The sequence below is a fragment of the Anguilla anguilla genome, chromosome 5, assembly GCF_013347855.1.
Source record: "Anguilla anguilla isolate fAngAng1 chromosome 5, fAngAng1.pri, whole genome shotgun sequence".
Classification (NCBI taxonomy): domain Eukaryota; kingdom Metazoa; phylum Chordata; class Actinopteri; order Anguilliformes; family Anguillidae; genus Anguilla; species Anguilla anguilla.
In genome coordinates, this window is record NC_049205.1 from 3,759,898 (window position 1) to 3,774,269 (window position 14,372).

At 44.6% G+C, this 14,372-nt stretch overlaps 2 protein-coding genes and 1 long non-coding RNA gene across 5 annotated transcripts in view; 2 read left to right on the forward strand and 1 right to left on the reverse strand.

Moving 5' to 3' along the window:
- Positions 1-883: 883 nt before the first annotated feature.
- LOC118228071 (fatty acid-binding protein, intestinal-like) lies at positions 884-3,080 on the forward strand. Its single transcript, XM_035419303.1, has 4 exons — positions 884-1,117; positions 1,459-1,631; positions 2,284-2,391; positions 2,756-3,080. The coding sequence occupies exons 1-4, from the start codon at positions 1,051-1,053 to the stop codon at positions 2,804-2,806; spliced, it is 399 nt and encodes a 132-aa protein (XP_035275194.1). The 5' UTR covers positions 884-1,050; the 3' UTR covers positions 2,807-3,080.
- Positions 3,081-3,865: 785 nt separating this feature from the next.
- LOC118228232 lies at positions 3,866-4,820 on the forward strand. Its single transcript, XR_004765425.1, has 3 exons — positions 3,866-4,078; positions 4,260-4,375; positions 4,499-4,820. It is a non-coding gene; the product is annotated as an uncharacterized LOC118228232 (long non-coding RNA).
- Positions 4,821-5,138: 318 nt separating this feature from the next.
- The window catches only part of usp53b (ubiquitin specific peptidase 53b), a 30,572-nt gene continuing 21,338 nt past the window's right edge, over positions 5,139-14,372 (reverse strand). For 2 of the 3 annotated variants that reach the window (XM_035419580.1, XM_035419579.1), the window contains exons 14-17: positions 8,576-8,654; positions 7,532-8,376; positions 7,224-7,316; positions 5,139-6,933 (exon numbers count right to left, since the gene is read on the reverse strand). In XM_035419580.1, the coding sequence (XP_035275471.1) occupies positions 7,240-7,316; positions 7,532-8,376; positions 8,576-8,654 (1,001 nt within the window). In that variant the 3' untranslated portion in view covers positions 5,139-6,933; positions 7,224-7,239. The remainder of the gene's footprint in view (positions 6,934-7,223; positions 7,317-7,531; positions 8,377-8,575; positions 8,655-14,372) is intronic. The other variant, XM_035419582.1, reaches the window with a different exon arrangement.

Below are 14,372 nucleotides of genomic sequence, written 5' to 3' on the forward strand. Positions count from 1 at the left end.
CAGCAGGGGGAACAGAAGGGGATGGCTCAAAGACTGATAGCGGCCGGCTTTGAATTAATTTTAGTATTGCCTGATAACTCCAAAGGTCTTAGGTGATGCAGTGAAGTGGAGTAGAATGATTAAGGGTCAAATTAGGCATAATGATAATGGAAATTAAAAAATAAAAAATACGTAGTGAAAATATCAGCCAAGTATGTGGACATCTGACATCCAACATCTAATTCCAAAATTATGGGCATTATTATAAAGTTGGTCCACTGTTTGGTGATATAACAACCTCCACTCTTCTGGGAAGGCTTTATACTAGAAGTTGGAGCATTGTTGCAGGAATTTGCATCCATTCAGCGAGAAGAGTGAAATCGGGCACTGATTCGGCAATTAGGCCTGACTCGCATTTGGCTTTACAATTTATCCAGAAGGTGTTGGATGCGGCTGATGTCAGGGTTGTGTGGAAGCCAGTCTGGTTCTTCCGCACCATTCTCATCAAAACCATTTCTATATGGACCTTGCAGAGTGCAAATTACAGTGCTATCGAGTATAAGCCAAAGGTGTACAACGAGATCTGGTGTCAGTGCCAAACGTTGCTTCACCTTTTGTGTTCACTGCAGTACCTTATCGTTCAGTGCAAAGTGTTAACTAGTGATCGACAGCCTTTCCCGACGAACACTTGCCAGTAATGGAGAATATGTTTACACAGCAGAATTGTTTTCTAAAGCTCAGCCTGTCAGACCTTCCTTTAGTAAACAAAAGCGCCCAACGGAATTTGGGCTACACACGGGAAAAAACAGGCTGTGCCGAATGACAATTAATTTGCATTGCGCACAGCTGAGGCGCGGTTATCCACAATGCACTACTACAGCGAGAAAGAAAGGCACTTCTCTTGGCACAATTCCCGACTGCCTTGAAAGGCAGATTTGTTCGGTGAGCAAAGCCGCCACATCAGCACAGATAAGAGATTGCGTTAACGACGGGCACGGTTTAAAAGGCCAGCTGAGTGGTCCAGGGAGGGCAGTCCGCGATACGGCACAACGCGCGCACACACCGACAGCCATGACGTTCAACGGCACCTGGAAAGTGGACCGAAGCGAGAACTATGAGAAATTCATGGAGCAGATGGGTAAGGACAGGACTAGAGTGGCACGGGAGAGCAGCACCCCTGCAGCTGCCTTTTCAGAGAACAGATGTGATTTTGGAATGGCCCAAACATATGAAAACGCCAAGAGGATACTGCGCACTGCACTACTTGGCACTGTTGCAAAAATGTTGCATATAGATGAGCCATCATATTTTAACTGAGAACAGAAAATGACTGTAACATGAAAATGGGAAGAAAGCGTGCGTACGGGGAAAAAAAGTGTATGGCGACCACGTTGCGTACAGGTCGCCTTTGAGGGGCGCGCGGACGCGCGTGTCGGTCAGCCTCTCAGACTACTCTGTTCAACGACTCTCTTCAAACAGGCATCAATATGGTGAAGCGGAAACTGGCGGCTCACGACAACCTGAAGATTATCATCGAGCAGGACGGAGACAAGTTCCAGGTGAAGGAGAGCAGCACGTTCCGGACGGTCGAAATCAACTTCACCCTGGGCGTCGAATTCGAATACAGCCTGGCGGACGGGACCGAACTCAAGGTGAGTGAGCGGTCTTCGCCCTTCGCTACGCTCTTCGCAAGCCAAGCGCATTGGCTCACTTTAGCATCGACGGAAGTTCTCCAGAAAATACACTGGTATTACTTGCTCTTGCCATTGTGCATCTCGCTCAGAAATCGACATGCAACTTCACGTCTGACAACTAAACTAAGGTGTGTGTGATGTGATTGTATGCATATAATGTAGCGTAAGACTCCAAGAATTGCTATACTGTAAAATGTCCAATGCTAACAGTATTAATTCGACTCTCAACAGGTAACATTTGGTCCCACATTCTGGGGGGCGGGGGGAGGGGGCGTGATATTATCTGTTCTGAATTGAATTAACACTATTACAGTTGAATTGATGCTGGACATTTTACTGTATTAGAAGAAGTTAGGAGCCAGGAACGGTAAATATTCTGTGTTCTTTATTCTGCAGAAGGGGAGTAAATTCACACAACACGATGTACATTCAAAATACCATAGACAGGCAGTCCCTCTGAGCATTTAACCTATATATTCATATTCCATCACCTGCGTTTAACTTGTCAGACTTTTCTATTTAATGCTCTTTTTTTTAATGCACGCAATTACATATGAAATTTTCCCTGGTCTGACTTGGTCTAAACTGTGTGCAAATGTGGTCAACACAGGGAACCTGGGCCCTGGAAGGTGAAACACTTAAAGGGAAGTTCACCCGGAAGGACAACGGCAAGGAACTGATTACCACCAGGATTGTTTCTGGTGATGAGATGATACAGGTGGGTCACAGGTCATCAGTGTCATGATATCATTTCATTGATAGCCTGATAGGTTTGCCCTGACAGAAACAAAACAGCGATTATTCAGATGTTGCTATTGCAGACCCCAAATGAAGATTTCCTAATATTGAATAAGACAATTTTTGATAAATCTGACTGTCTTTCTGACAGAAAAGGCAACTTCATCAAAAATCCTGACTGCTATACCATATAATTTCCAGTTTGAGTCAAAAAATATTATCAGTTCATATAAAGCATATACAAAGTGCAGACATTCACTTTAAGACAAGGTAGACTGCAAGCTCTCCAGAAAAGCCACTCCAGAGCTAGTTTGTGTGTGAGACATGTCTTTTCTGCACTTCAGTCCTACAACTATGAGGGCGTCGATGCCAAGAGGATCTTCAAGCGGGGTTAGGAAACTCCCAGCGATCCACAAACACGGCAAAGATGACAAACGTCGAGAGATTTGAGATTACCTGAAACTCTGCAGCGCCGCTCGAGTCTGAAGATTCCACTTCCTCCTTTCTGCACACCTGCGCGAATAAAACGTCTGGTTGATGAGAATCGCCAACACTTCCTGTGCTCTGTCACCATCATGTGGGCCTGATGTTTACAGTTTAGCTCCCAGCTGCTGTTTTGCACAACTTTGGATATTTATAAAAAAAAATAAAGCCACTTCCCTAGTGTCAGCGACTGTGCCTGTTTGTTTTGTATCGACTGAAATCAAGTCTGTTGATTGCACCAAAAATGATCTTTGCATTTCTCCATATTTACAATACAGTGAGGTGAAATTCAAATGATGGCAATTAATTTGAAGATAACTTTTCACCGAGCATCCAACAAACATTTATTTTAATTTTTTTTTTTTGTTTGTTTGTTTTTGTTTTTTGCTTTGTGTGAAAGCATCTTCAAAATGACTAAGTTCTAAACTCTGTACATTTCAAAAGAGGCAACTATACAACTACATGGTATAGATGTTATGGCATTTAGGGAGGGAAAATGACTAATTGGCTTCCCTTCTAAATTCCTCTTCTTTTAATTAATTCTGTGTGGACCAGTGGTAGCCAACCCTGCTCCTGGAGATCTACCTTCCCTGTAGGTTTTCATTCCAAGCCTTATTTGGCACACCTGATTCTACTAATTAGAATTTCTATGAGATCTCTAGCTGTCGAACGAGTTGCACTTTGTTAGGGTTGGAGTGAAAACTGTGTATCTAAGGCGAAGTCATTTTCAAGTGGGTGTGGGATTATAGTTATGCAATGATATGTTGCAGTTACCCTTGTGGCCGCTAGATGGCATTGGTATAATACTGAGTAAGGAGCACAGTACTGGGACTGATCTACGTGATTTCCGATGCTCGGATAGCTCGCCCCCATTTGAAATAAATGACCAATGGAATTAGAAGAACCAGAAATTGAGGCGGAGCGTCCTAGTATTACAAAACTTGATTGGATTTCACAAACTGACCTTGAAGCAGGAAGTAATTATTTCTCAGTCATTTTGCTTCCAACATGGAACCAGAGAAGGAGGGAAAGGAGAAGAGAGGGGCTTTAGTAACTTTACCTAAACACTCGTACTGGTTTGACTTTTGGGTTTTTATCGTCTTTGACATCGCCTTTTTCGTCGTGATGTATTTTATAGTGCCCTAAGCATTGTTCCTGTTTCATACTGCCGTTCTAAACTTACAGTAAGTAACGAGATACAAACGTCTTCCGTATTCTTCCGAGTGCTTTCAGTAACGTTAGTGTGTACGTGACAACTCGCTTGTAGCCGTCTTGGTAACCATGGGAATGAACGAATATAAACGGAAATGTTCCATTTATTGTCAATTTTTTATATGTGTGTACTATTCTTTTCCCAAATAATAGCAAATCTGAGCTAGATGACTGCATGCGAGAGGAGGAGTCTGTCCTACGACGATCCATTGGGGGAACGCCTGGTTTGAAAAGTGAAGTTATGTTTGGAGCAGTTTGACAAAGTTACGGTAAGTAAACGATTTAACCACCGCCAAATATTTTTAAAATCAGTTTTTAGAAATTGTACTGGTATTGTGTCTGGACTGTCAAAACGAGTTACCTATCTAACACTGTTCTGTGTTCTCTTACAGACGTCCTCCCTGGAGTGCTTTAACCGATCATTCCCAGCTGACAACTGTGTACTGTTATTTTCAGTTAACGTTCTGCGTCTGATTTGTTAAATACCATGTGTGCCTACAATGCTAAATTACATCGTGTAATTACATTTGGTGTTTTGGGACGGAGAGTGGTCGCAAATGTAAAACTCTTAATTCACATTTAAGCGAACATGTATAGTGTATGACCCAATAACTGTGTGCATTGTTTTTGCGCGTTTTAAATGGATCCGCAGTGTTAATTTCGTGTTTCAAGCCATGCGATGGGGTGAAATAAACTACTATTTTTTAAACTTGCCTTGCACTGGAATGTGCGACTTGTTTATAGCAAAACTGTTCTGCTGTCCATAAGAAATGGGTCCTCTCTGTCCCCCAACGCGCAACTGCAAGTGGAATTGTGCGATTCATCACGAACATTTGCCAACATTCAAACATTTTGGAGTCTTGTAACATTAGCCAGCGCAGGCTAACGGTGGGCGTAAAATAGAAATGGCTGCGCATTAGCCGGAGAAAGTGCCGCGAGGACGAGCTACAGTCATAATTAATTTAGTTAACTAGCATTTATTATATTAGTAACCAAAAGGGCTCGATTTGCTGTGCAGAGAGGAAACCAAAATCCAATTGGTGTTTGAATAATGAAGTTTATTAAACAAAATAAATTTATAAAAGTATCTCCAAAATATATACATATGTATTTTTTTAAATATTTTTCCCAGCAGACAAATCATGACATGTATTTTACACGAAAGGCACCACAGCAGTACCTGCTGAGCGTACAAATACAACAGTACCCATGCAACTGAAAACAGTGATGGAAAAAACAAGTCAAACTCCCCTTTTTTTCTTCTCCATGGTAGAAAATAATTTAAAGTGACGTGAGTTTGTGAAATGGCCAATGCAAACTTAATCTCTCACTGGATAGGGGTTCCTTTTCTGGAATTTAACACGTAATTGATGTCACGTGATTTTGATTGAATTGATTTCATATCGTTAAATTGGAAGACAAAATTTATTAGACTTTGGATTTCCCAATTGACTACCCGCAATTTATGCATTGTTTTGTCTTTAGCAGGAGTTGCTCCATGCTCCGTGGTACACACCTGCCAGGTGCTTTCACCTGATCCCCACTTTGATGTAGAACTTGATGTCCAAATTGTGCCAGCATTTGAGGTTTAGAAAACTGTTTTTTTTAACCCCAAGGAGTTGTTGGCCAACATGTATTTTCTGTAATATAACTTCATCACCCCGGTCTATTCCAGCACCATTTTAGCCATTTCTGTTGGGCGTGCATACAAAATAACAAATACACTTGAGTGTGTGCATAACATAACATGTTATCAATAATACCTGCTCAGTTGGTGATTCTGATTGGTAACAAAGTGCTGCTGACTTAACTGTTAGGTGGGTCTCGGCTGCATAAACTGAAAATAGACCAAAAGACAGTGAAAATTTAGCATGCATTAAAGGCAAAGAAGCAAGGAAGAACTGGACTGGACTGGAAAAAGATGAATGTTTTGCACTGTGCAGATGGGTAAAACTCAGTCCTGCAACAAAAGGAATGGCAAACGGCTCAAAAGACAGTCGTCTTCAAACCTGATTGTCTGGCTGAGAAGCTATTCCTTTCTGAAAGTTTGCAAGTGTCAGAAAACATGCTTGTTTAAAAACGTATTCTGGCTTTATGTAGTCTTTGCTGCATGGCAAACGTTGTCATGTCCCCCATCTGCAGTATAACACACAGTAAAGTGTGACGTGGATGAGGAAAAAATCATTTTTTTAGCTGCTTCAAAGACACATATTCTTCCCATGACACAGGTCTTGCTTATAGTCAAAAATGAAAGAAAAAAATAACCACTTGTCTACAATAACATATCAGGAATTCAATACATGCTACATCTATTAAATACTGGGTATGAAAGAAATTGCATTACTCATCTTTGAGTGGGAGAAAATCCCTGACTTTTTATGGTATGCAAAAATGTCACTTTTATTATCGGGAAAAAAGTTTGTCCATGAGTGTGTTAATGCTACAATGTGCGTGAGTAAACCTTCATATTTTATAAATTATTAGCTTTAAAAAAATCAAAGAGAAAGTGCAGTTTAAAGGGTCATTTTTACACTTATTTTACAGGTTAGCTCCAGGACCCATAGTCATTTCTTTACATATTTTCCCAGACAAAAATAATAAAATAATGGCTTTTTGTTTTATATTTGGCTCACTCCTGTGCAAAAACCATAAATAAAGCCTGCCCCCTGTTGGCTCAACCCGAAATGGAAGTTGGAAGTTGCTTCAGTCTCTAGGTAGTTAATACATCTGCAAGTTGCCCTCATTTTAATGAGCTGAAGGATGGATCCTTTTCAAAGGAAAATCCACTTCTGTTATCCAACGAAATGCTTAATCTTACGCATTACACCTAGAAGGAGAAAAATTATACAAAATTCAGCCACGATATGGTACAGATATGTGTCATTCGTTGCCATTTAAAAATGCACTTGAATATATGGAATATAAATCAAATAAAGAATGAAACATTTCAAGAAATAAAAATATTACATCTTCTAATTAACCTGCAAAGGTAGTCAAAAAACGTATCATTACTTAAGAAAGAAGATGATAATTATTCATACTAATACATGGAATAAATAAGTGAGGCAAAATGAGATCCTCAACGGCTACACTTCTCTTAAAACTCACACGACCTACCGGACTGCACAGCGCATCACAAAAATCCATGTTCATCCAGACCTTTTGGGGTCACTGGATTCCATTTTGCAGTGGGTTTACTGCTTGAATAGCCTAAGAATGAACACACATAACATACATTACAATGAGAAAGACTAAAAGGGAACAAAACAGCTAAAACCTCATTCATAAGAAATGTTTAATGGTGAACAACAGCATTGCTTTCCTCTAGCAAATTTGACAAAGACAAGCTAAGCTAACAGCATAAAAGCGGTTGGCCTTTCTAAGTGAATAAGCGACTGTCCCGTGTCGGGGGGTGCGGACGGTACCTGATTCGGGTCTGGGTTTCAGGTGCTCTGGCTCCGCGGGGGCGGCGTGGTTGGCGTCGCCGGGATCGCCCCGGTCCCCGCCCCGGGGCTCCAGCGCCACCCGCTGGTGGTGGTACTTGAGGCGGTAGGTGTCGGTCATGCAGTTGTCGACGGTGAAGTAGGTGGTGAGTGCCACTCCGTCCCCGGGGCCCGGCGGCTCGGGGCTGGGCCTGGGGCTGGGGAACCGGTCGCTCGATTCGCTGGCCGACGAGTCGCTCCTCCCGTGGGGGGCGGGGCCGGCCCTGCCGCCGGGGTCGGGCGACAGGGGGTGTCCCGCCGAGCAGTCCGACCGTCTGTGCGGGAGGGCGTAGGGGCGGGCGGCGTGGGACGGGGCGGATTTGGGGGAGGGGCGGGGGCTGGTTTGGGACGGCTCCTGGAGGAGCCGCGGGCGGAAGCTCGAGCGGCTCTCCGCCGCGTGCCTGTGGGCGTGTTTGGCGGACGGCAGGGGCGAGGTCAGGCTGGGACAGAGCAGCGGCGGCGGCGGCGGCGGCGGGGGCGGGGGCTCGTTCTGGGGGTGACGGTGCGGGGCGGGGGACTCGGGGGGAGCGGGGGACTCCAGCGGGGCGGTTTCACTGTTGCTGGAGCGGTACGCGCTGTCCTCCTGCTCAGAGAAAGGGCCCGCCAGGTCGTCCGAGCTGTTCCACTCCGAGCTGCTGGTCTTTCCCTGGTGCTGCAGGGCGGGGCTACCCTGGTGCCGCAGGGTGGGGCTTCCAGTTCGGCAGCCCCTGTCACTCACCAGCGGCGGGGGCTCCCTGTCCGCTCCGTTCCTCCTGTCGGAGCCCCCGTGGGGGTGCCTGAACCGCCTCCTGCCAAAGGAGGAGAGGCGGGATGCTCTGTTACCACGGAGATCACAGCCCATAATCCTCACACTTCACCTATGCTGCGGTCAAGTGTGAACAGACTGCGAACAGGTCAAATATCCCATATTAAACATTAATCAGTCCAGGCTATTTCAACATTGAAATGTTCATTAAAATTTTAATGATTTATATTTCTTATTTTTACCTTATACTTGGGCTGGATTTGAGGAAATGGGCATCTTGAGTGCTGCCGTCCTTGCCTTTAATTTTAACTTGGTAATCTGCTGCAGGAGGAAAACAGAGAGGATTTTACAGCTTTGCTCTACACGGGGTGTCATACAGTATGTTATGGCACCAGACAGAATGCTGCTTATTCTGGATCTTAAGCCGTCAATCTGACTCTGATTAAAACATTTAAATAGAGAATTTACATTTACAGTTGGATCAGTTGGGTAATTAACTGCTGGATGTGCTCTTGTGTAAGATAAAAACATGAAAAATATCTGGACCCCCCACCCCACATTTAAGAAAATGGCACTTCTAAGATGGTAAACTACAAACCAAAAAAGTATGGTGAAGGGCAGTGAGCTGCAAACCACACTGAGCAGAAATGAAAGGCTCTGCAGCTAATTCCAAGAATTAATTCTTCCGATGGAACCTGACACTACATCATATTAAATATACTTCTCTTATTTTAGTCTGTAATTCTTAGTGAGGAACACATTTCTTTATGTCTGGGCCAGCATTCAGTCCCTCAGAAAAGGACAAAATGTCCCCAGAGCGTAGCGTGGCACGTTAGCATAGGATCACTGGGCAGAGCCTTCTGAGCAGGTGAACACCTGATGTTCTGCCTGGTTTGTAAACCAGAGGTCACGCGATAACTGTTCCTTATGACACCCACGTCATTGAGCTGTCAGCCTACGAGGCGCTAAGGAACCGTCTCCTCATTGGCCTGTCCTTCCGCAAGCTTCCGCCCCAAAAACCTCGGTCACGGACTCCGAGGCCATAAATCAGTCACGGGCTTACACCCCATTTCACGCAACATAATCCCCTAATAAAACGTCAACTGATATTTGAGTCTTCTCGAAGGTATATGGATATGAAGTGTCCTGTCAACGTGCTTTTGCAGTGCATAATGATCCCATTGTGTGGTCGCTTGGGGACAGGCAAACTGCACATTTTGCACAGTTCATAACCTACGACGGCGGCATCTGGGCACGCTCGAGTAAATACTTTCCCTGGGGTCAGTCATTTGCGAAAAAGTGAAAAACCAAAAGGTAGTTGTCCCTCCCTGGTGCTAAATTCCACTGTGTTCCCGTCAGCAAACTCAACATTTCGATGAGCGTAAACAATCAAACCCCTCGTTCCTGTTCGGAAGACGAATGAGATCCGAGGACCCCCCGCTGGCAGATTTATGCCGTCGGTTGGACTGCGCGGGACGGAATTCGCATTCCGGACCAGGGATGTGTTTGCACAGTCAGCAAGCTGCGCTCGTAATGAAATTAAAAAAGCGGATCCGTGGGCGTGCTATATCACTCCCCCCCCCCCCCCCCCCCCCCCCCCCCCGATCGTGCCAGGAGAGCAGATCTCTCTAATGCACTGCATCACTTATTTGCTTGGCACATGCATTTATTGAATTAATGTTAAATGCCTCGCTCAGAGCACAACTTCAGTGGTCCGTCTGGGACTCCTGCCATACCTGTAAACCGTTTGGTCCGGAGCCCAGCTCTTTAACTACCACCCCATACCGCTGCTTAATATCGACCCTTTGCGGTTACAGCGACCAAATGTTCGATGCGCTCATCTATTAAATCGCACAGGTGCAAGGCAAGCAAAAAAAAAAGAATGCATTCGCAGGAAAACTAACTAAATGAGTAAAATTAGTTTACATATAAACAAATATTTACTCTGAGTGCTTCAGACCCATATGCTGGAAAGGAATCATATTTCTCTCTGACATTAATTTGACAACCACCGGTGAAAGCAGCCACAAGTCATCACAAACTGAAAAATACAACTATGTTTTGTGTGGGCTGTTAATTAAAATACACTGCAGAAGATATTCAAAGAGCAAAAAGGCACAAGAAAATTGTATAAACAAAGAAGAGGAAAGAAAGAATCCGGCAAGCGTCCTGATTGGCCGGAGCCGTCACACCCGAGCCACAACTTCAGCTCACGAAGCTCAGCTTTGATTTGCCACGTGCCCTCGAGCACCACGCACTCATTAAAACGCCACAACTGATAAGGGCAGCCCGCTTATTACTCTACTGCTCGCCCTATCTTTGACTGACCGCCTTAGGATTTTCATAATAGAGCCACAAAATATATTCTGTTTTCAGCTCAATACTGTGTTTATCTGCAGAATCTCTGATAATAATACAATTTTTACATGAAAGGCTTTACAACTTGATGAACTGCGATAGATATGGTCTGCATATTTCTGTAATTTAAGAGGATCCCTAAACTGTCAAAAGTATTTACTGGCAACTAAATTAAAAATAACTTTTCACCAGCTTATGATGGACAAACATCATTTTGTGTGTGAATGTGTGTGTGCATGTGTATTTGTGTACAGGAGAGTGGCAAAGAGCAAAAGTAATTCAGTCAGAAGAAGACGGATTTCAGTCAGATTTTTAAAATAACACCACTGGCATAGAGAGCAACAGAGTCCAGAGGAAACTGAGCATGAAAAGTATAAGAAAGAAAGACAGAGAGACTGGCAGAGAGAAAGAGAAGAATGAAAGGCAGAGGAGGTATAAGGTAAACAGAGAGACAGAGCTGTGCTTCATCACAACGTGTGAAGTACAGACATGTATGAGTTAGGGAAAAAAAGAGAAAGCAAACACAGATTTATTTTTAACCTGATTCTATTTAAATCATTCATCTTTTCACGTTATATTTTTAAATCCCATGTCTTATGAGCTATAATTAAAAGATGGCAGAGAGGGAGACAGAGAGAGAGAGAGAGAAAGAGAGAGAGATTCCAGGGATGAGCCGGGAGGTGTGCCGCTGTACAGACGTGTGGAGGCAGCAGAGGATTGTGGGTCGGCAGGCGCTCGCTCTCTCGCGCGCCAGATTCCTCCGCTTTATAAATAGACGTGTTCTTTTCTTTTTTTTTCTTTCCCGCTGACCCAGAGGTCCATGCAAGGATAAAAGGCGCAGGAGCTGGTCGGGGAGTTTTGGCTCGGGGTTCACGGTGCCCTAAATACGGTCCGGCCCGGCATTCCGAGCCGACAGGAAGCTAGGAGGCGCCGCGCCGCGTTGGCGCAAGAAGGCGGCCGACACGTTTCTCTCAAAAAGCCAAAAAAGAAAAAAACCCCCCAAAAAACAATGTCTTGAGCACCGTGTAGATCTCCCAACAAGTGTCAGCAGGTTATCTGGAGGAGGAGATCAGTGTCAATCAAACGAGGGAGGGCGGGGTTTTGCGGTCCGAGGAAGCGGGATTAGGCGAGCCTCCCCTACAGATCACGGCGCTGGAATTCAAAACCCTGACCTTTAACTGCCGTTTTTTTTAATTACGGCACGTGCCGGGCGCACGCTGATTTAGGGGGTCGCCTGGGCCGAACGCCGTCCCGGGACGCGGGTCCAGCCGTAACCAAGCTGTCGCAACAGCAAGAAGCTCAAACACAGGCGATGGCATCTCCTCCGCTCGCCCTCCCTCTCCCTCTCCCTCTCCCTCTCCGCCCCGCTACGGAACAGGACCTTTCTTTTTTTTTTTTTTTTTTCCTGCGGCCCATAAATTTGTGCTGACAGACGAACCATGAATGGTCTGCACGTCCGCCCGGTTGCCGTGGAGACAAACTTGTATTTTGCTAATAGCTTAAATCTTAATCGACAATCTCTTCCCCAAAGAGCATATAATATCACATGAAACCATCTATATTTCTAGGGCTGTACAAGTCCATTCGGAAGAGAAATCATATTGAGTCCTGAATGAGATCAACCACTTCAAAAAACATGTCAAAAATGGGGGGAGGAATGACCTTTTCACACGCTTAAACACATTTTTGTGTCTATTTTCCCACAACAACGATGAGACTGTGTCAGTCCCCTAATGGAAAAAAAAAAACAGTGAAAAGGGCTTCTGGGGGAAAATGAAAGCCATCTCTTTCGAACACAGCATGAACATGTCCAGTTGCACTCGGAATCACTCACCCTCAGTTGTCAGAGGAAAATGGCTTTGATTGCACCCCCCCCCCCCCCACCCCTGTCCCCCACCCCCTCCCTATTGTTTAGTACCATTTATCTCCTGCCGTTGCTTTTTAAAATGGCCTCAGCCTTTAATGGACACGAAGCGATAAGCTCCCGCTGATGAGGCGGGGGGGGGGGGAGGGGGGGGGACGTGGCCTCCCGCCAAACTGACGTAATGGCGGGTCCGCCGGAGCACGGCCATCCAGCAGGCGAACGGGAGATAATGACAGGTGTCACATTTCTAAGGTCAAAGGTCAGCCGCTGCCACAAAAAAAAAAAAAAAAAAAACCGCTGCAGAGCTGCAGCTTTAATGCAACGTGCTGCCAAAATGGAGGGGAAAAAAATACATTTCACTCTGTAATCTGGCTCTGTGTACTTACAGTGTGTCATTTATGAATTTTTATTGTGTTTTTTCTGAAGTTTTCCCAGTATTTTTCCAAGGAATGTTTTTTTGTTGTGTACTACAAATATTTGCTGAAATTATCAATACGTGAAAAAACTAGCATGGCAATTTCAGGAAAGTGAAAACCTGACTGTACCAGCATAAAATCATGACAAATTACATCAGCTTTATTAGCAGAGTACTTCTACACAACACAAAAATACAAACCTCATCTATCTCTGATCTGTTTATCGATTTCCCAGCTCAGACCCGCAAACTGTGAGAAATAAACTGCAATAACACCGGGTTAAGCACGTCTTGTACTATCGACTGGCAAATTACAAAATCATGAGGCGTAAAGTGGAATTGTATATCCCTTCCATCACAGTTCCTGCTTACTGACAAGGTGTTAAAAGAGAAATGTGTGTTGTGTATGTGTGTGTGTGCACGTGCGCGCATCAGCGAGCACATATGCATGCAGATTTGCCTGTGTGTTTTGCGTGTGTGTTTGTGTGCCTACGTGATTATGTGTGTGTCTGTCTGTGTATGTTTATGTCTGTTTGTCTCTGTATCGTGGAATTCATTTCTGAGAATTTATGCTGGGTTTTAAACAGCAAATGCAGATTACACATCGGATGCTGTTTCTCTGAGGGAGACGGGGCCTGGCCAGTTTTAATCATGCACTCTGTGACAGTTTGAGCCATAATGGCTCCTGTTTGCTCTCTGGCCTCTCTTTACCACTCTGTGACAGTTTGAGCCATAATGGCTTCTGTTTGCTCTCTGGCCTCTCTTTACCACTCTGTGACAGTTTGAGCCATAATGGCTTCTGTTTGCTCTCTGGCCTCTCTTTACCACTCGTTTCATGTAATCTGTCCCCGCTCAGGCCACAGAGAAGAGACATTACGCCTACGTACCAACCGCCGCTTTAATCAGCTTTCTTATCTTTCTTCTCTTTCTCTTTTTTTTAGAAAAGAAAGCCTGTTTTCCCTTAAACATTCACAAGCAGCGCGAACAGGAGAACGATGATTAGCGAAGCGCTCGAGCAAAATCTGGGATACCTCACAGAGTATGCTGAACATCGTTTGTTTGCTCTGTGTTCAGGGGTATATACTGAACATTTTTTTCGCTCTGATGTGTGTTCAGGGGGTTTATACTGAACGTTATCTGAGCTCTGCCGTGTGCTCAGAGGGTATATGCTGAACGTTTTCTGTGCTCAGCCATTAAGTGACGTCGATTTATTTGCGCTAAAGCCATTTTTGGACCCCCGCCAAAAAACGGCGTAAGCGAAAAGAAATACGAAATATTGATGCGCCGCACTAAGCAGTCCTGCGGTCTCACAGAGTCGGGCGGACTGATGTTAAATTATGTCTGCACGGCTAAATAAACAGACTGCTCATTAAACAGCGGCATATGGCCCGTGCTATAAGCA

Coding starts and splice junctions, on each gene's coding strand:
- LOC118228071 (XM_035419303.1), top strand. CDS start 1,051: ATGACGTTCAACGGCACCTGGAAAGTGGACCGAAGCGAGAACTATGAG. Junction 1,632..2,283: donor CGGACGGGACCGAACTCAAG/GTGAGTGAGCGG, acceptor TGGTCAACACAG/GGAACCTGGGCCCTGGAAGG. Junction 2,392..2,755: donor CTGGTGATGAGATGATACAG/GTGGGTCACAGG, acceptor TCTGCACTTCAG/TCCTACAACTATGAGGGCGT.